The sequence below is a fragment of the Octodon degus genome, unplaced genomic scaffold (genome assembly GCF_000260255.1).
Source record: "Octodon degus isolate 3935 unplaced genomic scaffold, OctDeg1.0 scaffold00178, whole genome shotgun sequence".
NCBI classification, from domain to species: domain Eukaryota; kingdom Metazoa; phylum Chordata; class Mammalia; order Rodentia; family Octodontidae; genus Octodon; species Octodon degus.
This window is the reverse complement of record NW_004524754.1, coordinates 4,619,419-4,645,109: the sequence shown is the minus strand read 5'-3', so window position 1 is coordinate 4,645,109 and position 25,691 is coordinate 4,619,419. Positions and strand designations below refer to the sequence as shown.

Below are 25,691 nucleotides of genomic sequence, written 5' to 3'. Positions count from 1 at the left end.
AATAAAAGATGAATTAAGTAGACTTATATTCCACAATCTGGTCATATGTAGTATAAGATTTTGAAATTGCATTTACATTTTTCTAGACTCATCTAACTTATTTGAATTAAATGAGCAACATAACATCTAACAGGAGTTCAATGTGAGAGTGAAATATGGTATGTGAAAAACTCAACAGAACGATAGCAGATTTCAAGTGATTTATGTAACTGAAATTTGACCTTCCACCCTCCTGACAGACACAACGATAGAGACGGACACAAGGAAATAGTAGATCACCTGCACATGTGATATAAGCTTCGTCCTTTGGAAGGCATGATCTGGAGTTCCAAGGGTCAGAAGGACACTGCCAGAGAGAAATATCAGTTTTCTGACACTGGATTCCATCCACCCAATGGGGTCTAGAACCTTGCTGAGCAGGAACAGAAGTGTTGAGGGTCCCACTGTCCCCACATCCAAGCTGTCTGCAGATCACTGACAAAGTCATGTCTTCCATGGGGTTGTGGCAGACATTGCCCCAGGTCCCATTGTAGAAAACTTCCAGCCACCCAGCACACTCTTGTTCTTCACTCACTACCCTGAGAGCTAAGAACGCTGAAATAGAAAGGAAAAGAACAAGACATGATTAGGAGTCAGCACTTAGTGTTCTGCTTTTTCTTTTAACCTAAGTGATGAATGTTCATTGCTACTCTGGTGAGAAGCATTTTTTTGGCCCACTCAGGATGCCTGAAGGGCAGATCTGGTAAGGCATGAGGCTCTAAGGATAGAACCACAGAATTCTGAGCCTGATTTCTTTGCTTAAGCATTCACTTAAACAACTGAGCTAGTGGGCAGGCCCCCACTACTCTGTTGAAAAAAAAATCTCCTTGTCACATGTTCTTTCAAATTTGAACCTGTCTTTCTCATTCTGCCACAATGATGTCATGGACAATTAATAGGGACCTTGACATAGGTGATGTTCAGACAGGAAAGTTGAATCATGTTTCATGAATGAACATATCATAGGCCATGTGAAAAAAAATGTGGATGGTTGTTGGGGGGCAAGTAGAAATGTGGAGTTCCAAATATGCCAAATTTCTGTTCCTATCAGTATGTTGCCTCATATAGCAAAAAGGATGAAGGATTATCCTTTGAAGATAGAATTAAAATAACCATCTTTTCATGCTGAGATTATGTTGTGTTTCTCAGAATTATCCAGGTGAGCCCTATCTAATCATATTGTTAGAAATGTATTACAAAAGCAGACCATCATCCCAGACTGGTCAGTAGGAAATGTGACCATGGAAATATGCTTCCTTATTTATAATGCATTTCATTTGAAAAAGAAAGAAACCGAGACAAAAGGAATTGCAGCAAATTTTAGAAACTTGAAAACGGAGGAAACTACACTTCCTTGATCCTTAGAATAATGTAGCCCCAACTGGCACCTAGCTATTAATCTAGCCTGATAAGACTGGACATCTACAGGACTATAAGATAATTGGTTTTGTTGTTTGAAGCCACTGATGGGTATTAGTACATTATAGCACCAATATAAAACAAAAAGTGTGGCCCGCAGGGCTTGAACTCAAAGGTAACTTAATGTTGAGTAATGTGTTCAAGTAGAAATTGTAGAAAGTGACAGTATTGAGAGATAGAGCTGAGAAAGAAAGAAAAGAACCCCAGCTAATTCAGGAGGAAGTGACAGCATCTAATCTTCTGCTTTCCTTGAAAACAGGCCCTGGGTAGGGGCTTTCTCTCATTCTAGCCTTCAGGCAACTCCTCCAAACTAATTCGAGGGCTCAGACACCATCCTAGGGACCCTCCCTCCCCACCCAAGCCTATGGATAGTGTGAGCAGAGACCTGAGCAGATGACTCCTGCATCTTCCTTGTGCCAGCAGTTGTGTTCTCCCCACCCCTGTGAAGGGCACTTCCACACATGGGACTCCTGTCCTGTGCAGTTCAGCTCATCTAGCCAGATGTCCCCTGATCCTTGCCCAAAGTGAGCAGACACCGTGGCATTGAGGGCCACTCCACAGCCCAGCTGTCTGCACACCACATGGGCATCATTCAGGTCCCAGCTGTCATCGCAGATGGTGCCCCAGGATCCCTGATGCAGTATCTCCACTCTCCCTGCACAGGGACTACGCCCATCCACCAGTCGCAGGTATCTCCTGTCTGAGTAGAGACAGAGTCAGGTCAATGGTGCTGATATGGGAAGGAGCAGGTTTTACCCTGGGGACATCCTTACCTGGGGAGTTACTAGTCAGGTCCTCTGAGGATGCAGAGCGTTCTGCCTCTGACAAATATTCTTTGCCTTGAGACAGCAGCTGAGTCCGGTTTCCTACAGAGAGAATGTGAACAAAAAACTGAGTTACGCCAGTGACAGTCTAGGGCTGGTATGTAGAATGACATCTGTGATAGAGGAGCAATGATTTCCTGTCTTTTTAAAAGAATATAAAATAATGATAGAAAGAAAACAGCATTACAAATGATACAATATTTCACTAAGCAAAGTAATAGGAATTCAGCAATGGTTGCTGAAAGGGAAAGCAAATGTTCAATGACAAGAAAAATCTGGATGAGAAAAAGGACAAATGAAAGAAGAAAAAATATATATTTAGGTATACATGCAGATTAGTTTATATAATTGCATTGTCAGTTTCTCCTGGTCTTTTGAAAGGAGAAACTGATGCTTAAATTTATTTTTCTCTGATTTTTTTCTTCCATCTTTGAATTGTTTAAAACTTCTGTTATTGTATTGTTTTTGTTTTTCCTTAAACAAATCTTGCAAGTTTATATCTGGTAATCTGAACAACTAATTTGAGTATGAAAAATTCTGCTTCGGTCTATGCCAGACTTTTCTGTTTTAACATTAAATGATCATATCAGTGATCTCCTTTTTACTATTCTTTAAGGAATGTTTTATTATTTGCACAAATAAAGCAGAAAGAGGCAGAAAATACAATATGCTAACCTTGGGAAATGTGGACAAATATTATTTTGAAATAATTATAAATTTATTGCAACATTTTGTAGACCTCAAACTAATTACCCAAAAATATTCCATAAAAAATTTGAAAAAAGTCAAGAGAATTTTTATACCTAGAACATTATGCAGAAATAAAAGCAACACAAAAAAGCAATTCAGATTACATGTCTACTCCCAGAACTCAGGAGACTGAGACAGGACTGCAGTGAGTGTGAGGCCATCTAAGGTACATGCTAAATTCAACATCAGCCTGAACTATACAGAGAAACCCTGTCTCCAAAAGTAAATGAATAAATAAATATTTATCCAAACTTGTCTAAAATCCCTGGTAGAAATTAGAATCCTAACATAAAAATTATCTCCAAATTCATAGGTAGGGTAGATCTAATCTATATCAAAATACTACTTTCTTTTTTGGTTAAATATGTAAAGCTGGTTCTAAATTTTATGCATAAATACATAAAACATGAACAGAGTAATGTACTTGGCAAGAATATTAAAAGATCAACTTCAATTTTACTGAAAGATCTCAGATATACTATAATGTTATGACAACTAAGGAGGTATGATATTGGTTCAAGGATCAGTAGATTACAGAATAAAACAGAACAGTCAATAGGTATAAACTCAGACACAGTGGAGTTCTGTTTATGACTAAAGTGGCCTTGTTGTAGGAAGAAGAACTTTTACAAAAAAGGATTCTGAGTCAATTGGACCCCCAAAAAATGATATAAAACGTTTCCTCAAACCAACACAAAATGCCAGTTAAATTCCCAGAAAGACTACAGGAGAGGAACTTCATATACACCATTGTGTATAAGACAGCTTTTGAGAATATTTTTTATCATGCTTGGACAGTTTTTCTTAATACAATGTAAGACCACTCAATGTATATATAGTTAGCAATTCAAAAATTGTATTCATAAAGTGCGTGCAAGAAGGCACAGGGGCCAGGGATTCGATGCCCAGGCTTGCCGAGCTGGCCCTGCCCCTAGGGAACCCTGAGATGACAATTGAGACTGGGTCTGATAGCACGTGCCTGTAATCACAGCTCTTGGGAAGCTGTAAACAGGCAGATCACTGCAAGTCTAATATGAACTATATAGTGAGACAATGAACACCCTGTAGATGCTTCCCTAAAATACAAAAAAAAAAAAAAAGTGTCCAAACTGAAACTTAGTATTTCACCTGGATATGGTAGTGCATATGTGTAATCCTAGCCCACAGGAGGATAAAGCAAAATAATTGCGAATTTAAGCCCAACATGCTACTAAGATTAAAGCTAATTTGGACTACAGAGTTAAAAGCATGTCTCAGGAAACCAAAAGAGAAAGAAAGTAAGTAAAAGAAAACAGGCATAAATATTTGACATTTCAAAGAATATCATATTAAACAAATGAAAATAAAAGATTAGGCAGAACCAGCCCAGGTCCGGCATGTGTCTGAGACAGCTTCTGCTCCGATGCCCACCTGACCCCACCAGACCCAGTCCAGGCCTGATGTGTGAGTGAAACCATCTGCCATGCTCTTGGAGCTCCTCCAAACCCAGGCCAGGCCCTGTGGAGGGGGAACTTCTGCTCCACCGCCTGATGGATGCCTCCGGACCTAGCCCAGGCCTGGCATGTGAGTGACATCATGCGCCCTGCTCTAGGGACCCCTCCAAACACAGCCCAAGCCTGGTGTGTGTGTGTGATAGCTTCTGCTCTACTGCCCCCTAGACCCCTATGAACCCAACTAGGCCTGATCTGTGTGTGGGAGAGCTTCAGTTCCACTGGGCTGACCAGACTCTTTGAGATCCAGCACACGCCTGGCATACAGGCCTGGTGTGAAACTCTCTAGCTGAAGGCCCTGCAGAGAGTCTAGGGGCCAGAACCACCCTGCTAATTCCAGAGCAGAACACATTGCCAGAAGAGGACAGTGGGTTAAGTTCCATGGGCAGGAACAGAAAGAAGATGAGCACAGCAGCTAGACAGAATCCAGGCACACTGGGATGAATTCAAACTTCATACATCCACACCTGGTAAGCTGAGGCACTTTTCTAGACCTAGATCTATAACAGCATCCTCCTTCTTTCTCTCTTGGCTGAGAAAAGAGGCAAATGCTGTAAGAATTTTTTTTTCTCCTCGAATGCCATCAGGGCACTTTTGGCTGGCTGCAGTGTTGTGGTGCTTGAGCTATAGCAACCTGAGACTGACAGCTTTGTGGAAGCAGCCACTTAAAGAACTGAGCTAGGGCCAGTCCCCCAACTGAGCTAGGGCCAGGCCCCGGCCAATGGTAACTGTGGTGATCTAGTCTGCCTGGAAGACACGAGGTTCAAAAAGAGAAGATGATCAGACAGAACTTAGAATAAACAAACTTAAATACAAATCCCCAATTTAATATATGTGTAGGTATACAGAGATATTGCTTCCAATTATGGTCTAAAATATGAACCCACCAGTTAAAAAAGTTTGTCAACTGATAAATATTACATATTACTAGTGCTTCTATTTTTAGTTCTCTAAACACAAAACTATGATGGCCTTAATCATATAATTATATAATCTCTTTTGGGGAAGAATTTTGGTAGGTCCTAAGGTTATAACTATACCAAAGCTCTATAACAAAGATCAGAGGACAGGGCCATACAAATTGAAAAAAAGAAAAAGAAAAATGAAATCTCAGGCCCTGAACACAAAGAGAACAAATGCAGGAGACACTAGCACAAAAGAAATTGGGATTCAGCAGGTGAAATGTCTGAACTAATACACTCTGAAGTTTAAAAAAAAAAAACTGGAGAAAGGTATAGAGGAAGGCAGAATGTCTGGAATAAGAACATAAATCTCTGAATTACAAGCATCTGAAGTAAAGAATCAATTGAAGAAACATATAAAGGAAATCAGATCAGATAAATATCTCTGAAGTAAAAGAAGAAAGGATAACTATAATTAAAGAATTAATAACTGATTCAAATGAAGACACTGATAAAAAATTAGAGGAGTGTAGAAAACTAAGATAAGCCTTGAATGAGCAATAGAGTAAAGAAATAGGTCGAGTAAAACAGAGTCAAAGAGATACAGAGGAATTTAAAATCTCAATCACAAGCTTGCAAAACCATTCAAGTGAAAGTGAAGCCAGAGTTTCAGCCTTGAAGACGCTGGTGCATCTAGTAAAAAGGTAAGAAAGGATCTCTTAAAAACCATTAGGATGCAGAGAAAAAAATAATCCATTACCTTCAAGATGATGCAAAAATGAACAATGTGAGACTAATAGGCATCAATGAAAAAGAAGGAGTCAATACAAATGACATTTTAAAAAATATGGGCAGAAGTAATAGCAGAAAAATCCCAAATATGAGGAAATAATCTGACATTCAGGTAACAGAAGAATACAGAATGCCAAGGAACCTCAACCCAATGAAAAACACACTGACAAATACAATAGTCCAGATCACAGAAATTCAGCACAAGAATAATATACTGAAAGCTGATAGAGCAAAGAAGCAGATCACATTCAAAGGAAAACCCATCAGAATTATGGCCAACTTCTCTTCACAAAGCATGAAGGCAAGAAGAGCATGGAGCAGAGTACTTCAAGTCCTTTATGAAAACAAATTCCAGCCAAGACTACTATAAACTGAAAACTCTCTTTCAAGTTTGACAGAGAAGTTAAATACATTCATGACAAAGAACAGCTAAAGAATTTCATGATGATGAAGTCAACCCTACACGGACTACTGAAAGATGTTCTAGAAAGGGAAAAAAATATTCAGAACTCCATGAATGAGATCAGAAGCAACCAACTAAATAGGGCAAGCAATTAAATACAGGAGAAAAAGGAGTAAATGACAACAGGTAATTAATATGTCAATGTAAGTCAATACATGTCAGTTCGAACCATCAATGTTAATTGACTCAATTAACCAATTAAGAGAAATAGGCTGGCACAGTGGATTAGGAAACAAAATCCAACAATATGTGGTATACAAGAAACACATTTTAATGTTTAAAGAGATTCATAAGCTGAAAGTCAAAGGATGCAACACAATACTACATGTCCCAACACCTCAGAATAAAGCAGGGGCAGCAATCCTATTCTCAGACAGTCTCAACTTCAAACCAAGAAAGATCAAACGAAATAAAGAAGGTCACTCTATACTGGTTAGGGGAAAAATTCAAGAGGAAGAGGTAACATTCATAAATATGAATGCACCAAACACAGGAGCACCCAACTATATAAAGCAAATCTTAAAGGACATGAAAAATCTAATATCCAAAACCACAATCTTAACAGGAGACCTTAGCACTCTTTTTTTCCCCAAAAGATAAGTCAACAAGACAAAAACTAAGCAAGGAAATAACAGAACTGAATCAGAGTTTAAAACAAATGGATTTGGTGGACATATACAGATTGTTCAATGCAAACATAGCTGAATACACATTTTTCCCAGATTCACATGGGTCATTTTGTAAAATAGAACACATACTGGTCCATAGGTCATGCTTAATTATATGTAAGAAAACAGAAATTATCCCATGCCTACTATCTGACCACAGTGCAATGGAACTGGAAATAAATGACAATAGAAAACAGAAAAACACTCTAAATACATGAAAATTAAATGACACTCTACTCAGCAACAAATGGGTCACATATGAAATTAAACAAGAACATCAACAATATCTACAATTCAATGAACATTCAAGCACAACTTATCAGAATTTATGGAATATGAAGAAAGCAGTACTCAGAGGGAAATTCAGTTATAATCTTACACATTAGGAAAACAGACCAAAAAAAAAATATTCACCCTAAGGATTCTCCTTCAATAAGTACAAAAGGAAGAGCAAACCAAACCCAGAGCCCAAAAACAGGAAGAAATTATAAAGATTAGAGCAGGAATTGATGCAATTGAGACAAAGAAAACAGTTCAAAGAAATAACAAAACAAAAAACTGGTTCTTGGAAAGATTAAATAAAGTCTATAATTACCACAGACCCACTAGAAATTCAGAAGATTATCAATAGCTACTTTGAGAATCTTTACTCTCACAGAATAGAAGACACTGAAGAAATGGACAGATTCCTAGAAATGTACAAATTACCACAACTGAATCAACAAGATATAACTGCTCACAATAATCTAATAAAAGCCAATGAAATATGAGAAGTAATAAAAAAACTACAGAGAAACAAAAGTCCAGTTCTGGATGGATTCACAGCTGAATTCTGCAAGAAATTTACAAAAGATGTAGCCCCTATACTCCTCAAACTCTTAAATGAAATTGATATGGAAGCAGTCCTCCAAAAATCAATCTTAGAGACAAGTATTATACTCGTACCATAAACAAGGAAAGACACAACTAAGAAACAGAACCACAGGCCAATATCCCTCATGAATGTAGATGTAAATATCCTCAATAAAATCCTAGTAAATAGAATAGAGCAAATCATCAAGAAGATTATACACAATTACCAGGTAAGATTCATCCCAGGGATGCAAGGATGGTTCAATATTCGAAAATCTACAAATGTAATACACTATATCACTAGAGTGAAAACTAACAACCACATGATCATCTCAGTTGATGCAGAAAAGGCTTTTGACAAAGTCCAACATTCATTCATGTTCCAAGTCCTAAAGAAAATTGGAAAAGATGGCCTCTACTTTAATCTGGTAAACCCATTTATGAAAACCCAATGGCTAACATAATTCTAAATGGGGAAAAACTGAAACTTTTTACTCTTAGATCCAGTACAAAACAAGGATGTCCTCTATCACAATTTCTATTCAATATAGTTTTGGAGTCATTAGCTAGAATCATTAGACCAGACAAAGAAATAAAAGAAATAATAGGTAAAGAAGAAGTTAAATTATCATTATATGCAGATATCATGATACTTTACTTAGAAGACCCAAAACACTCCACCAAGAAGCTACTAGAATCAATATAGAAACTCAACAGCATAGCAGAATAATAGGAAATAACCAAAGGTCAATGGCATTCCTCTACACAGATAATAAACACACTGACAGGGAAATTAGAGAAACAATACCTTTTGCAATACACTGTGGAAAAATAAACACCTTGAAATTAATCTAATTAAAGAAGTCAAAGATCTTTCCAAGGAAAATTACACTACTCTGGAAAAAAGAGATTGTAGATGATTTCAGAAAATGGAAAGATATCCCATGCTCCTGGACAGGAAGATCCAACATTGTGAAGATGGCCATACTCCCAGAATTGCTGTATAGATTTAAGGCAATCCCTATCAAACTACCACCACCATACCTCACAGAGCTAGAGAAATCATTCCTAAAATTTTCTTGGACCAGAACAGGCCTATAATAGCAAAGGCAATTCTGGGGAACAAACACAGGAGAGCAGTTATTACAATTCTTTACTTGAAATTATACTACAAGGCTACTGTGATAAAATCAGCATGGTATTGGCAACAAAATAGACCTGAGGATCAATGGAATAGATTAGAAGACTCTAAATCCCCTAGAAAGACACTCAGCCACCTTATCTTTGACAAAGAGGCCAAGCATAATCACTGGAAGAAAGATAGCCCTTTTAACAAATGGTGCTAGAAAAATTGGATCTCTACATGCCGAAAACTAAAACTTGACACAGGTCTATCAACATGCACTAAGCTAAAGCCAAAATGCATTAAAGATCTAAACATTAACAACTGGGACCTGATTTAATTGAGAAATTTTCACACATCAAAAGAAATTACCAAGGAAGTGAACAGACAACCCACAAGTTTGTAAAAATCATGACAAATAAGTACTCACACAAGGTTCTGTTCTCTAGAATTTATAAAGAACTAAAAACCACTAGGGTCACAAAATTTAAAAACCTAGTCCAGAACTAGGCATCTGAGAGGAACATACACTTCTCACAGGATGAAAATAAAGAAATGAATAAATATATGAAAAAATGCTCCACATCACCAGCAATCCGCGAAATGAAATTAAAACAACATTGAGATATCATCTCACCCCAGAAAGAATGGGTACCATGAAGAAATAACTCAACAACAAATGTTAGAGAGGCTGTGGGGGAAAAGGAACCCTTCTCCACTGCTGGTGGGAATTTAGACTTCAACCATTATGGAAATCAGTGTGGACACTCCTTAGAAAAGTTGGACTGGAAATCCCATTTAAACCAGCTATTCTTCTACTGGAATTTTCCCAGAGGTTCTGAAAACATCATATAATAGGGATATGTGTGTGTGTGTGTGTGTGTGTGTGTGTGTGTGTGTGTGTGTGTGTTTATAGCAGCACAATTTATGATACCCAAATTTTGGAAACAACCAAGATGCCCATCACCTGGGGAATGGATGAAAAAGATGTGGTATTTTCATGCAATGGACTATTACTCAGCTATAAAGAATTATAAACATTAAGCCTTTATATTTAAGTGGATGCCACTTGAAGATATACCCAAAAGTGCAATAAACTAGACACACATGTATAAACATCGTATAGTTTGCCTCTTATAAGAACTCAAAGGAAGAAATACAAATAGAAAGGTATAATACAACTAAAAGGAAGGCAAGAACTTGAGGACTAAATTGTTAAGAAAGGGAAAGGCGAAGAGCTAGAAAACATTACTGTGGCAAACTATACAGTTATAAGTAGAAGATGGGTAAGGCAATGATCCTGAAAATCTTCAGATTTTTCAATCTAGCAGCTAATTGGAATGATTCTCACACTGATTAATATATATACTGACACCTGTGAACTAAGCAACTGTACTGAAGATGGCAATTTGTAATAGTAGGTTCATGCTTGCAGTGCCTGTCATCTGGTTTTCTGAATATGGGCTGCTTGTCATGACATGCCAGTTACTGCGATGCTGTCTCTTGGGTAGATGATTTTTTAAAAAGAAGTGGGTGGTGAATGAAGGCAGGAGACAGGAAAAGGAATGATGTGGGAATGTCCTGCTGCAAGATTGTATATGGTTAGTTTTCTGGACTTATGTGTAAACAAGAAAATTATACGATTTGTTATGCCTATTTTTAAAATGTGTTTTAATTCTTCAAATGTGTTCTCATCACATGCTGTAGAGATTTAAGTTCAAATTATCAATACTTGATGAAAAATAACTGTTCCATGTTAATCTAGGATGTTTAATATTCAGATAGATAGTGAGGTTAAGCTTGACAGCCTAGGTTGTATGGTAATAAAAATAAGCTTCTCTTTTGGAAGGTTAACAACCTAAGTTTTCAGGCAAAAATTAGAGAAAAAGGAGGGCTTCAAGGAAAGCCAACATTTTGGCACTAGCCTTGCAAAGTCAATTAAGACTCAGGACATATGAGATCTTGTACTGTAACATCATGTAACTCAGTCGTGTCCCAAATTTTCTGAGCAAGGAGATTATGGGGCCAAAGAGGAAAGTGATCAATGATGTAGAGTGTGCCTATGGAGAGTCACGTGGAAAGAAGACAGTCTCTCATGCTTTCGCAGGGAGCACATTGGCCAAGCAATGGCTGTGACTCGTCCACATGGCTGGCACTGATATAAGATCTACAATCTGAGGTATCGAATCTCAGAGTAAATCCTGAAGGGATTTGACTGACCTTTTCAGATCCAAAAGCTACAATTCTTGTTGCAAAAGGCTTGCTTTATCTTGGTCTTAACCACCCAGCAGAAAAGTATAAAAACGAAATATAAGAAGTAAAGCCGTGAGCTGTAGGAGACTCAGGTCAACAACTTCTGACATTGCTAGTCAAGCGAATTAAAGAATAACATTATGGTCTATTGGCCTCTTTTTGAATATTTTACTGAGTTAACACACTTATAATATCCAAATGGAGAAACTAAACAAAAAAGGGGATACATACAAATGTCCATTTTGTATCTGCGTATCCAAAAGGGTTAGGATAGATATATAGTTACATTCTCTTAATGAAGAGAGGAAATTTTTCTAATAGTGTTTGTAAATAGTATATCATGTCTACATCTTGTACAGCAAATAACTACTAGAAAGACAGTATGCAATTTTTTAATTATTGAAACTGTCCTACCAATTTGACTTGAAAATCTCTCATTGCTATATGTTTCTCAATAAAACTTTGGAAAAAAATTGTGAGACAGTTTTCTTGCAATCCCTATCAAAATACCACCAACATACCTCACAGACATAAAGTAATCATTCCTAAAATTTTCTTGGACCAGAACAGGCCTATAATAGCAAAGGCAATTCTGGGGAACAAACACAGGAGAGCAGTTATTACAATTCTTTACTTGAAATTACACTACAAAGCTACTGTAATAAAATTAGCATGGTATTGGCCAAAAACACAGACCTGTGAATCAACAGAATAGATTAATAGATGCATAAGCAACTAAAAACACACTTAGGCACCTTGTCTTTGACAATGGGGCCAAGCATGCTTACCAAAAGTAAGATGGCTTCTTTAACAAATGGTGCTGGGAAAACTGGCTCTCTACATGCTGAAAACTAAAACTTGACCCAGATCTATCACCATGTACTAAGCTAAAGTCAAAAGGGATTAAAGATCTAAACATTAAAACAGCAACACTAAATCTCTTGCAAGAGAATGTAGGAGGAACTTTTTAAGACATAGGGACAGGTAAACACTCAGGAACAAAAATCAAACTGCATGGGTAACACTTGAAAGAATTACCAACTAGGACTTCCTCTTATTGAGAAGTTTATGCCCATTAAAATAAATTGTAATCAGAGGAAAAGACAACCCACAAATTGTTGAAAAAAACTTAACTAATAAGCACTCACACAAAAGTCTCTCTAGAATTTATAAAGAACAAAAATTTACAGCACCAAAATTTAAATGTCCAGTACAGAAATGGCCCTCTGAAATGAGCACACACTTCTCAGTGGAAGAAATTCTAGAAGCTATTAAATGCATGAAAAAATGCTGAACATCACTACTTTTCCATGAAAATCAAATTAAAACAACACTGACATACCATCTTACCCCAGAAAGAATGGCTGTCATAAAGAAGTCAACCATCTGCAAACTGAAGTACACAGTTACAGGACAAATCCTGAGAGTACTTGACTGATTTTATCAGATACAAAAGTTACATTTCTTGTTATATAGGTCTTGCTTTATCTTGGTCTTAACCATCCAGCAGAAAAGTACAAAAGCAAAATATATAAAGTAAAGCCATATTAATGTGCTGAACTGTGAATGGCTCAAGTCAACAACTTCTGTGGATAACCCACTACCATTGTGGACTGCTGGAATGTGTTGGATTGTTTAGCTGAATTTACACACCAACAGTATTTAGATGCCAATGGAATACCCATCTCTCACAGAACTAAAAAATGGGGGGGATACAAAGGAAGAACTATTTTGTATCTGTATATAAACAATAGTAAGGATAGATATATAGCTACTTTCATTTGATTCAATGAGAAGAAAGATTTGTACTAATAGCGTTTGGACAAGATACCCTGTCTGCATCTTGTACTACAGATAACCACTAAGAAGATACCAATGTACAATTAATATATTTATTAATTATTAAAACTGTCCTATTAATCAGTTTTCAAACTGTCTCATTGATATTTGTTTCTCAATAAAATAATAAATAAATCAAACAACAAGGTCTGTTGGATAGGCTAAGGGGAAAAACAAACACTTCTACACTGTTGGTGGGAATGTAGACTGCTTCAACCAATATGGAAATCAATGTGGAGACTTCTTAAAGAACTAGAACTGGAAATCCCATTCAATCCAGCTATCCTCCTACTGGGGGTTTTCCCAAAAGATCTGAAAACATCATACCATGGTGATATATTTGCACCTATGTTTATGGCAGCACAATTTGTGATAGCCAAATCTTGGAAGCAACCAAAATGCCAGTCACCAGAGGCATGGATGGAAAAGATGTGACATTTTTATACAATGGGGCATTACTCAACTATAAATAATGATAAACTCGAAGCTTTTATATAGAAGTGATTGCCACTTGTAGATGTACTCATAAGTGAAATAAACCAGACCCACATGTGTAAATATCATATAGTCTTCCTAGTGTAGGAACTCAAAAAAAGTAATAAAAATTGAAAGGTATGACACTAAATGTAAAGTGAGAACTTAAGAATCAAACAATGAAGAGTGGGCAAGGAAAAAAGCTACTAAACCAGGCAGGGGAGAAAACATACATTTATATATGCAGAATGGTTAAAGCAAAGATCATGAGGATCTTCAGCATGTTTTTAAAATAGCAGTTAACTGGTAGCATTCTCACACTGACTAACTATATATGCTGATACCTGTGTGAAATAAGCAACTGCACTGAAGATAGAAATGTCTAATACTACAGCCATGCTTAGATTGCCTATCATTCTTGTCTTCTAGAATCATACAACTTTTAATGTCACATCAATTACTGCTACACTCTCCCTCAAGCAAACGTTTCTTTTCAAAACAGGATAAAAAATGAAAACAACCATCAGGGAAACAATGTTATAGGACTGTCCTACTACAATGTTGTATATAGATAGATTTCTAAATTACTGAGTACAAATTTGTAATTCTTTATTACTATTTTTCTACTTTTTTATTTTTTCATTTTTTTTCACATTCTGTATAGATGTAAAGTTTACTATATCAATGATTGATGGAAAATACCTGTTCCATATTATGTCTAAGGCATTTGATATTCAAACAGATACTGATGTTAAGCTCAATAGCCTATGTTTGAGGGTAATAATGCCATTAAGCTTCTTTCCTGCAAGTTAACAACTTAAGTTTGCAAACCAAAAAATTAGAGAGAAGGAAGGGCTACAAGGATAGCCAACATTTTGGCCCTAGTTCTTAAAGATCAGTGAGGACTGAGGACAAAAGAGAACCTGTACTCTAACATCTCATTACACCTGTAATTCAGTGGTGTCCCAATCTGATCAAGTAGATTATGTGGCCACAGAGTGATTGAAGACGTACCGTGTGCCTAAGGAAAGTCACATGGAGAGAAAACATTCTTTCAGGCTTTCACAGAGAGCATATTGGTCAAGCAATGGCCGTAACTCATCCACATGGCTGACACTGACAAAAGATCTACAAACTGCTGTACAGGACTTCAGGGTAAATCTTGAGGGGATCACTTCCTTGTTAGATACAAAAGCTACATTTTTTTATTATATAAGACTTGCTTTATCTTGGTGTTAATCATCCTGCAGAAAAGTACAAAACTATAAAAAGTAGACATATTAATATGCTGAGCTGTAAAAGACTCAAGTCAACAACTTCTGACATTGTCAGTGTTGTGGACAATCCACTACTATTATAGACTAGTGTATTATATTGGATTGCTGTACGGAATTCATACACCTACAATATATGAAAAGCAATGGAATACCCATCTCTGGCACAACTAAACAGAAAAAGATTATATAACTGAAAGACCATTTTGTATGTGTATATACAACAAAATTAGGATAGATATACAGCTACTTTCTCCTAATTCAATGAGAAGAAAGATTTTTACTCATAATTTTTGGAAAGGTTATCATGTCTGCACCTTGCACTGTGAATAAAGACTACGAAGACAACAATACGCAATGTATTAATTATTGTAACTGTCCTACTAACCTGTCTTGAATCTGTCTCATTGCTATTACTTCTCAATAAAAATACTTTTAAAAAGAAATCAAAAGAAGAAATAATAATTGAAAAGTTTAACATGACTAAATGCAATGTGAGAACTTAATGATTAAACAACGAAGAGAGGGCAAGGAGAAAAGCTACTAAACAAGGCAGGGAAAATACCATACATTTATGTAGACAAGATGGTTTAGACAATGATCTTGAGAATCTCCCTCAGGTTTTTGAAACTAGCAAATAACTGGTAAGATTCTCACCCTGACTAACTATATATGCTGATACCTGTGAACTAAGCAACTTCACTGAAGACAGAAATGTGTGATACTAGGGCAATACTTGGAATGTCTGTCATTCTTGTCTTCTAAAAGTGTACTACTTCTCATGTCATTTAAATTACTGCTATAATCTCTCTCAAGTAACTGTCTGTTTTAAAAAAGAAGGTAATAAATGAAAACAAGAGACAAAGAAAGAAATGTCATAGGACTGTCATGCTACAATGAGGTATGTGGTTAGATTTCTAAATTTCTGTGTAAAAACGTGTAATTGTTTATTACTATTTTTTCCTTTTTATTTCTTTTATTTTTTATTTTTTACATTCTATATGGATTTAATGTTTAGCATATTTATGATTCATGGGAAATATCTGTTCCTTATTATGTCTAAGATGTTCGATATTCAGACAGATACTGATGTTAAGTCACCAGCCTATGTTTTAGGTTAATAATACCATTAAGCTTCTCTTCTGGAGGGTTAACAACTTAATTTTGCAGACCAAAATTAGTAAATAAGAAGGGAAAAAAGGACAGCCAACATTTTGGCCCTAGCCTTTCAAAGTCAGTGAGGTCTCAGGAAATAAGAAAACCTGTACTGTAACATCCTTTAACTCAGTGATGTCCCAAATTTTCTGATCAAGGAGATTATAGGGTCAGAGAGGAAAGTGGTCGATAATGTAGAGTGTGCCTAAGGAGAGTCACATGAAGAGGAAACATTCTCTCAGGCTTTCACAGAAAGCAAATTGGTCAAGCAATGGCCATGACTCATACACAAGGCTGACACTGACAAAGGATCAGCAAATTGCTGTACAGGCTTTCAGGGTAAATCCTAAGGGGATTTGGCTTTCCTTGTCAGATAAAAAAGTTACATTTCTTGTGATATAGGTCTTGCTTCTTCTTGGTCTTAACCATTCAGTGGAAAAGTGTAATAATGAGGTATGAAATGTAAAGCCATGTTAATATGCTGAGCTGTAAAAGGCTCAAGTCAAAAATTTCTGACGTTGCCAGTCCTATGGATAACCCACTATTATGATGGACTACTGGAGTATATTCAAATATTTTGCTGAATTCATGCACCTACAATTGTTAAATGGCAATGGAATACCCATCTCTAACAAAACTAAACAAAAAAGGGGATATAAATGAAGGACTATTTTATATCTGTATATACAAAATAGTATAAAATATAGCTACTTTATCTTAATTCAGTGAGAAGAAAGATTTGTGCTAATAGTATTTGCACCAGATATCATGTCTGCATCTTATACTATGAATAGTACTACAAAGACAACAATATGCATTGCATTAATTATTGACACTGTCCTTTAATCGGTTTTCAGACTGTCTCATCGCTATTTGTTTCTCAATAGAGTTAATAAAAAGAAGCTGTCTCATTGATACTTCTTTCTCTATAAAATTAATATTAAAAAAGTTAAAGTTTAGTGAAAATAAGTGTGTACATATTTCATCAAAGATCAATGCCCAGATAGTTTACAGCACTATTGTTTGTGAAAGTTATGATCTGGAAACAACTTAAAACCTGTCATCAGTTGACAAGATCAGTACAGGATAATGTGCTCATTCTGTGGAATATCCAACAAGAATGCAGCTTTGCGTCAAATAAGTACACAGGTGAATTCCATAGCACAGGTGAATTCAAAATATGAATTGATTCAAATAAATTAGAAACAAAAGGAAAATCAACTAGATGTTTTTACATGAAAATAAAACATGAACAAAATATTTCCGGTCCGCAAATGTTAGAATGGTTTCCTTTGCAATAAAGGAGGGGACTCTATTGTGTCTGGTGGTATGTTCATGTGAATCATGTCAGAGTTATTAGCATTATCCTTGCTTTTCTGTTCTGACACACATAACAGAATTTTATATCTACACCTACACATTATTCTTAAGAAATATAAGGCCATGTGTGCTGGTTGATTTCTGTAAACCCAGCATTTAAGAGGCTGAAGCAAGAGATTCTCAATGAATTTGAATCCAGCCTAGGCTACATAGTGTATCCAGGCCAGCCTGAAATACATACAGAGACTTGGTCTCAAAAGCAAAAAGTAAATAAATAACAGTGTCTAACAATGTCTTTAAAAATATTTACATTAACAAACCTTAATCTGACTTGAAAGAAGAATGGTAAGCAGAAACATCATTCAGTATGGAACATTTCACTGTGAAGTCAGTTCTCCCTGCTCTCTGCTGTGAGATCTGCTACTACTGGAGCATCCCAAACCACAGTCACCCCGAACACTCTCTTACCTGAGCAGACCACAGAAGCAGTGTTCCCTTGGGCACAGGGAGGAACACCCAGGGCGATCACAGGGCAACTCCACAGGAAGGACTCAACACCTGAGCAGTAGAATCGGTCATTCCAGATCTCATGGTCTCCTTCCACAAAGTACATTCCTCCTTCTGGGGTGGAGATGGCAATTCCACAGCCCAGCTGGCGGCACACAACATCTGCATTGGCCATACTCCAGTGGGATGCACACAGTGCTCTCCAGCCCACAGAAGTGTTCATCTCCACCTGGCCCTCACACTGGGAGGTACTGTTTTTCATAAGCCGGACTTCAGTGAACTCTAGAAGGAGAAAACAGGTTTTCAGCAATATCTCTCATTCTTCTTATCCATAGGCTTTCCAGTGAGAGTAAACCTACCTCTGAATCTCACCTGAACAAACAACTTCAACAGCTCCACTATGTTGGCAGCTGCCGCCAGGACAGGGTACTCTGGGGCAGAACCACAGCCCAAGCTCCTGCCCCTCACACCAGAACTCTTCACTCCACACCTGTGGAATGACCTCTCTAAAAGGCACAGCCCTCATAACAGACACAGCTTTGCCACACTCCAGTTCTGCACAGATGACTTGGGCAGTAGCAAATGTGAAGTTCCTGTCAGACACTGGAATCCAATCTCCTGCAAGATTGACTTCCACTCGCCCTGAGCAGGGTCCTTCTCCTCCAGATAGATGCACAAATCCTAGGTAGGAAAACAAACAAATGAGTGTCCTGATTTGGAAACAGGGTCTAACACATCAGAGACAATGATATGGATGCTCTTTGTTTTCCTCACAAGGATGCTCAGTAGAACAAGTGCTTGCCTGTCAAATGCAAGATCCTGAGTTCAATCTGTGGTTCCTCAAAAAAAAAAATACAGTGTGAGAAGATTCAACATTTGGGCTAAGAATGGAACCTGAATAACTAGATACTTGAAGGGACATTTAGGATATATTTATATATTTAGTTGAGAATGCCTGAATCCTATTCTATGATTATGATGACATGTCTTTACTTTACAAGAACATATCATCCTATGACATAAAATGATATATTTAGGGGTCCCCTCTTTATGTCCTAACAATTTAAATTTATATACCAAAAAGATATAGTAAGCAGAGAAAGCTGAAGTGGAAATCAATTTGTTCTTTTTTTTTTGGCAGAACTGGGGATTAAACTCAGGCCCTTGCACTTGCAAGAGAAGTACTTATTCTACTGAGCTATCTCCTCGGCCCCTGGAAATCAATTTGATGTGAAAAATTAGTCATGGATTTTTATATCATACTTTCTATCACAGGGAATTTAAAAAAAAATTAGAACCTGGATTAGATGTACTTAAAACATGTTTATCTTCCTTCCTTGATTTGTTTGTCTTGTTTTAAAGAATATTTTGTTACTAAAGCATAGAGTTTGAGAAAATCATGAGTCAGCTAGTGAAGGTAATTAAAAAGAAAATTTCCATTATAGTCTCAAAGCCAGCTGACTAGAGAAATTTCATGTAACAATATTTATAATGGAGCTCCACCTCACCGGATCAAGCCTGGGGCCAGCTTGTGAGTGAGAACTTCTACCAGAGGCTAAGAACCCCAACAAACCCAGCCCAAACCCAGATCCTGCCATTGTTAGGGAGACCTTCTATGCTCCCGTGCACCCCTGACCACTCCATTCCCAAACCAGGCCCAGCGAGTGACTGAGAACTTCTGCCACACTCTCAGGACCCCTTCACTGCTCCGGACCCAGCTCAGACCCTTCTTGTGAATGAAAACTTAAACTGCTCTCAGGACCCCTCCAGACCCAGCCCAAGCCCAGGCCAGGTAATTTTGAGGGAGAGCTTCTGCTCTTCCCTGAACCCGCTGCACCACTCCAAAACCGGGACAGGCCCTGCGCATGAGTGAGAAATTCCACCATGCTCTTGGAACCCCTGCACCCTACTGAACCCAGCCCAGGACCAGGTTGTGAGTAGAACTTCTGCCTCACTCTCAGGACCCCTCCACACCTAGAAAAAGCCCAGGCTTGGTGAGTGTGAGAGAAAGCTTCTGCACATCCCTGTGCCGGCCAGATCACTCCAGATATACCCCAGACCCAGCACATGAGTGAGAACTTCTACCACGCTCTCCTGACTCCTCCAAACCCAGTGCAAGCCCAGGCCCTGAGATTGTAAGGGAGACCTTCTGTGCTCCCCTGCACTCCTTGGACTGCTCCGGATCCAAACTAGTCCCGGCACGTGAGTGAGAACTTCTGCCACACTCTCAGCACCCTTCCATGCCTTAGGATCTGGCCCAGACCGTGCTTATGATAGAGAACTTACACTACTATTGGGAGCCCTCAAGACACAGCCCAAGCCCAGGCCAGGCAATTGTGAGAGAGAGCTTCTGTGCTCCACTGTGCTAGTTGGACTGTTCTGGACCCAACACAGGCCCTGCACATGAGTGAGAACTTCAGGCTCACTCTCCAGTCACCTCCAGACCCAGCCCAGACCTTGTATACAGGACTGCAGTGAAACTCTGTAACTGAAGTCCCTGCAGACAACTAAGCTAATGCAGGAGCAGAACATCTTTCCAGAGGGGCGCAACAGGTTCGTTTCCAAGGGCTGTAGCAGAAAGAAGCTGAGCACAGCAGCCAGACTCATGTCTGGCACAACTGGATGAATTCAAACATTGCAGATCAAATCGAATTTCAGTAAGTACTACTGTAGTAACTGAACCAAATCTGTGCACCAAAGGATCAGAGAACAGTGCTATACAAAATGACAAAGAGAAGAAGCAAAATGCAATCTCAAGCCCCGAGCCCATCCAAACTAAGTGCATAAGGCACTGGCAACAGAATAAATTGGGAATCACACAGCTGAAATGTCAGAATTAATAGAGTGTGAAACAAAGAAACAACTGTGGAAAGGTATAGAGGAACTAATCAGAAATGACCTATAAAATAAAAAAGAAATCTCTGAATTAGTAGCATCTTAAGTAAATAATTAAATGCAGGAACATATACAGGAAATCAGATCAGAAATAATCTCTTAAGTAAGGAATCAATAACTGCTTCTCAAAAAGAAACTGATAAATAAAAAGAGAGATTAGAGAAATGATGGAATCCTTCAGTGAGAAAAATAGGAAACAAATAGATTGCATGAAGCAGAGACAAAGAGATGCATAGGAACATAAATACTCAATCACAGGCTTGCAAAACCTTTTGAGTGAAAATGAATATAGAGGTTCAGATCATGAAGACGCCATTGAAACAAATGAAAAAGTAAGAAAAGATCTCTTAAACATAACCAGGACGCAGGAAAAAATAATGCATTACATAAAAGATGATGAAAAGATGAACACCAGGAAATTAATAGGCATCAATGAGAAAAAAAAGACTCAGTACCAATGATATAAAATGAATACGGGCAGAAAGAACAGAACAAAAGTTCCCAAATATGGAGAAATAATCTGACATTCAGTAACCAAAGCATACAGAACTAGAAATAACATCAACCCAATTGAAAGCACACCGAGACATATAATAGTCAAGATCCCAGAAATGCAGGACAAGAACAATACACTGAAAGCCATGAGAGAAAAGAAACATCATATTTAAAGGAACACCCATCAGCATAATAGAAAACATCTCTCCACAAACCATGAAGGAAAGAAGAGCATGGAGCAGCGAACTTCAAGTCCACTATAAGAACAAATTCTAGCCCAGACTAATATATCCGGCAAAACTGTCTTTCAAGTTTGATGAAGAAGTGAAATACTTCCATGAACAACTAAATAATTTCATGATGACAAAGCCAAACAGACACAGACTACTAAAAGATGTTCGAGAGAGGAACAAAAATAATAATGACTTCCATGAATGAAAATGGAAGGCACCCACTAAATAGGGAAAAAAATAAACACAGAAGAAAAAAGACTGAACAAAACCAGGTAAATAGAATATAAATCATAAGACAATACATCTCAATTATAATGATGAATGTAAATGGACACAATTCACCAGATAAAAGAAATAGACTGGCACAATGGATAAGGAAACAAAATCCAACAATATCATATATGCAAGAAAGACACTTAACTCATAATGAAAAACATAGGATGAAAAGCAAAGGATGGAAAACAGTACTAAATTCCACAGCACCTAAGGAAAAAGTAGGAGTAGCAAATATCTTCTCACAGGCTCAACTTCAAACCAAGAATGATCAAATGAAACGAAGAAAGCCACTATATACTGGTTAGGGGTAAAATTCAAGAGCAAGAGGTAACACTCCTACATATGTATGCACCAAACTTGGGAGCACCAAACTATATAAGACAAATCTTAATAGACATGAAAAACCTAATATCCAAAATGATAATCTTAACAGGAAAACTTAACACCCACATATCACAAAAACATACATCAAACAGACAGAAAATTAGGAAGAAAGAAGCACAACTAAACCAGAGTTTGGAACAAATGTATTTATTGGACATATACTGAGTGTTCAACCCAATCACAGCTGAATATTCATTTTCTTCAGCTGCACATAGGTCATTTTCAAAAATACACTACATACAAGTCCATAGGTCATACTTAAGTATATGCAGGAAAACAAAACTTATCCCATGCATATTATCTGACAACAATGCAACAAAACTGGAAATTAATAACAAAAGAAACCAGAAAAAAACCGTAAATACATGGAAATTAAACAACACCCTACTCAGCACCAATGTGTCACAGATGAAATTAAACAAGAAATTCAGCAATATCTACGATTCATTGAAAATTCAAGCACAACTTAACAAAATCTATGAGACGTGATGAAAGCAGTTCTTAGAGGTAAATTTATGGTTGTAAACTCACACATTAGGAAAACACAACGGGTACAAATGAACACCTATGTTGCATGTCCACTATCTAGAAGAGGAAGGGCAAATGAAAACCAAAGCCCAAAGATGGAAAGAAATCACAAAAACTAGAGAAGTAACAAATGCAAATGAGAAAAAAAGCAGATCAAAGAATTAAAGAATCCAAAAGCTGGTTCCTTGAAAGATAAAAGAAAATTGATAAGACCCTAGCCTACCTCATAAAAAAGAGGAAAGAAAAAATGCAACTACAAGCAATAAGGAATAAAAAGGTGTAATTACTGCAGAACCGGAGAAATTCAGATTAACAATACCTACTTTGAGAATCTTTACTCTCACAGATAGAATACACAGAAAAAATGGATAGATTCCTGGAAAGTTACGAATTACCTAAACTGGACTCGGCAGTGCCTCCCCACCCTGCCCACTGAGTAGGATTTACTGCCGAGTTCCGGGAGCCCCCAGACCCAGTCCTACCATAGGTCCTGTGAGTGTGCAGAGAGATTCCTGTTTCCATGCACCTGCGAAACCAGTCCCAGCCCAGGCGCAGAGTGGGCCGGACCATCTCCCAGGCCCTTGGGCCACCCCCCACCACTCCGCAGTGCCTCCCCCACCTTGCCCGCCGAGTAGGATTTTCTGCCGAGTTCCAAGAGCCCCCAGACCCAGTCCTAGCCCAGGTTCGGTGAGTTTGCAGAGAGCTTCCTGCTACCCTGAGCTACCGGGACCAGTCCCAGCCCAGGCACAGCAAGGGAAGGACCCACTCCCATCCCTGTGGGCCGTCCCACACCATTACGCAGTGCCTCCCCCGGACCGCCCGCCGAGTAGAAATTTTTGCCCCGTCCCGGAAGCCCCAGACTCAGTCCTAGCCCAGGCCTCATGAGTGTGTGCGGAGAGCTTGCTCTTCCCCCTACTTCACCTAGCCCCCTCTAGGCACAGCTCAGGCCTGGCATACATACCTGGGGTAAAATCCTGCAGCAGCAATCCCCGCAGAGAGTGTAGAGGATAGATCCAACTAGCTAGTCCAGGAGCAGAACATCTCGCCACAGGGGCACAACAGGTTCACCCTCAAGGGCAGCAGCAGTGAGGAGCTGAGCACAGAAGCCAGACCCAAGCCAGATGCAGCTGGATAAGTCCAAACTTTGTAGAGCTGCACCTGAACTTCAGTACATGCGAAGGTGATAACTACAGCAAAGATCTACAACAAAGGTCAGAAGACACTGCTCCACAAAATGACGAAAAGGAACAAAATGCAACCTCAGAATCCAAGCCGACCCGTAACAACTGCAGAGGTCACTAACACAGAAAAAATTGGAAATCACACACCTGAAAGCAATGAATCAACGGCTTCTGAAATAAAGAAAAAGCTGCAGAAAGATGTAGAGGACCTCAGATTGGAAATGAAAAAAGAAATCCCTGAATTAATAACATCTTCATTAAAGAATCAAATGTAGAAACACATGGAAGAAACCCAGTGGCCACCCAGAACAAGTGCGGAGGATACTAGCTCGGCTCAAATGAATGAATTAATAGTGTCAATAGTAAAGAAGCAACAGCAGAAAGATATAGAGGAAATCAGAGCGCAATTCTTTATTGAAATAAAAAAAGAACTCTCAAAACTCATAGCAGATGATGTACAGAAGCAATTACAGAAACATAGGCAGGAAACCCAATCTGAAAAAAAATTACAGTAAAATAATTTCTAAATTCTAAAGAAGAAATTGATTTAAAAAATAGAGAAGATTAGAAAAATGACGGATTCCCTGAATGAGCAATACAGGAAAGAAATAGATTTCATGAAGCAGAGACAAAGAGATATAGAGTAAAATAACTCTCAATCACAAACTTGAAAAAACCGTTTAAGTGTATGTGAAGACAGAGTTTCAGATCTTGAAGATGCTGGTGTAGCTAGTGAAAAGGTAAGAAAGGATCTCTTAAAAACAACGAGGATGCAGAAAATAATAATCGATCACCTGCAAGACGATGCAAAGATGAACAATGTGAGACTAATAGGCATCAATGAGAAAGAAGGAGTCAACATCAATGACATTAAAAAAATGTGGGCAGAAGTAATAGCAGAAAACTTCCCAAATATGAGGAAACAATCCGACATTCATGTAACTGAAGCATACAGAATGCCAAGGAAACTCAACGCAAAGAAAAACACACCGAGACATATAATAGTCAAGATCCCGGAAACTCAGCACAAGAATAATCTACTGAAAGTGCTAGACAAAAGAAGCAGATCACATTCAAAGGAAAACCCATCAGAATTACAGCCGAATTCTCATCACAGACCATGCAGGCAAAAAGAACGTGGAGCAGAGTACTTCAGGTCCTCCATGAAAACAAATTCCAGCCCAGACTACTATACCCTGCAAAACACTCTCAAGTTTGATGGAGAACTGAAATACTTTCATGACAAAGAACAGATAATTTCGCGATGACAAAGCAAACCTTACACAGGCTACTGAAAGATGTTCTAGAGAGGAACCAAAATGATCAGAACTCCAGGAAAGAGATCGGAAGCAAACAACTAAATAGTGTAAGCAATTAAACACAGGAGAAAAAGGAGTAAAAGACAACAGGTAAATAACATGGCAACCGTAAATCAATACATCTCAATTCTAACCATTAATGTAAATTGACTCAATTCACCAATTAAGAGAAGTAGACTGGCACAGTGGATTTGGAAACAAAATCCAACAATATGCTGTATACAAGAAACACATTT

The 25,691-nt window shown here is 38.0% G+C and overlaps 1 protein-coding gene across 1 annotated transcript in view; it reads right to left on the bottom strand.

The window, feature by feature from the left end:
- LOC101568111 (antigen WC1.1-like) overlaps positions 1-25,691 on the bottom strand; it is a 162,925-nt gene that overhangs the window by 30,663 nt on the left and 106,571 nt on the right. The window contains exons 5-9 of the mRNA XM_012517432.2: positions 18,517-18,825; positions 18,106-18,426; positions 2,232-2,324; positions 1,844-2,158; positions 280-594 (exon numbers count right to left, since the gene is read on the bottom strand). Coding sequence (XP_012372886.2) covers positions 280-594; positions 1,844-2,158; positions 2,232-2,324; positions 18,106-18,426; positions 18,517-18,825 — 1,353 coding nt within the window. The remainder of the gene's footprint in view (positions 1-279; positions 595-1,843; positions 2,159-2,231; positions 2,325-18,105; positions 18,427-18,516; positions 18,826-25,691) is intronic.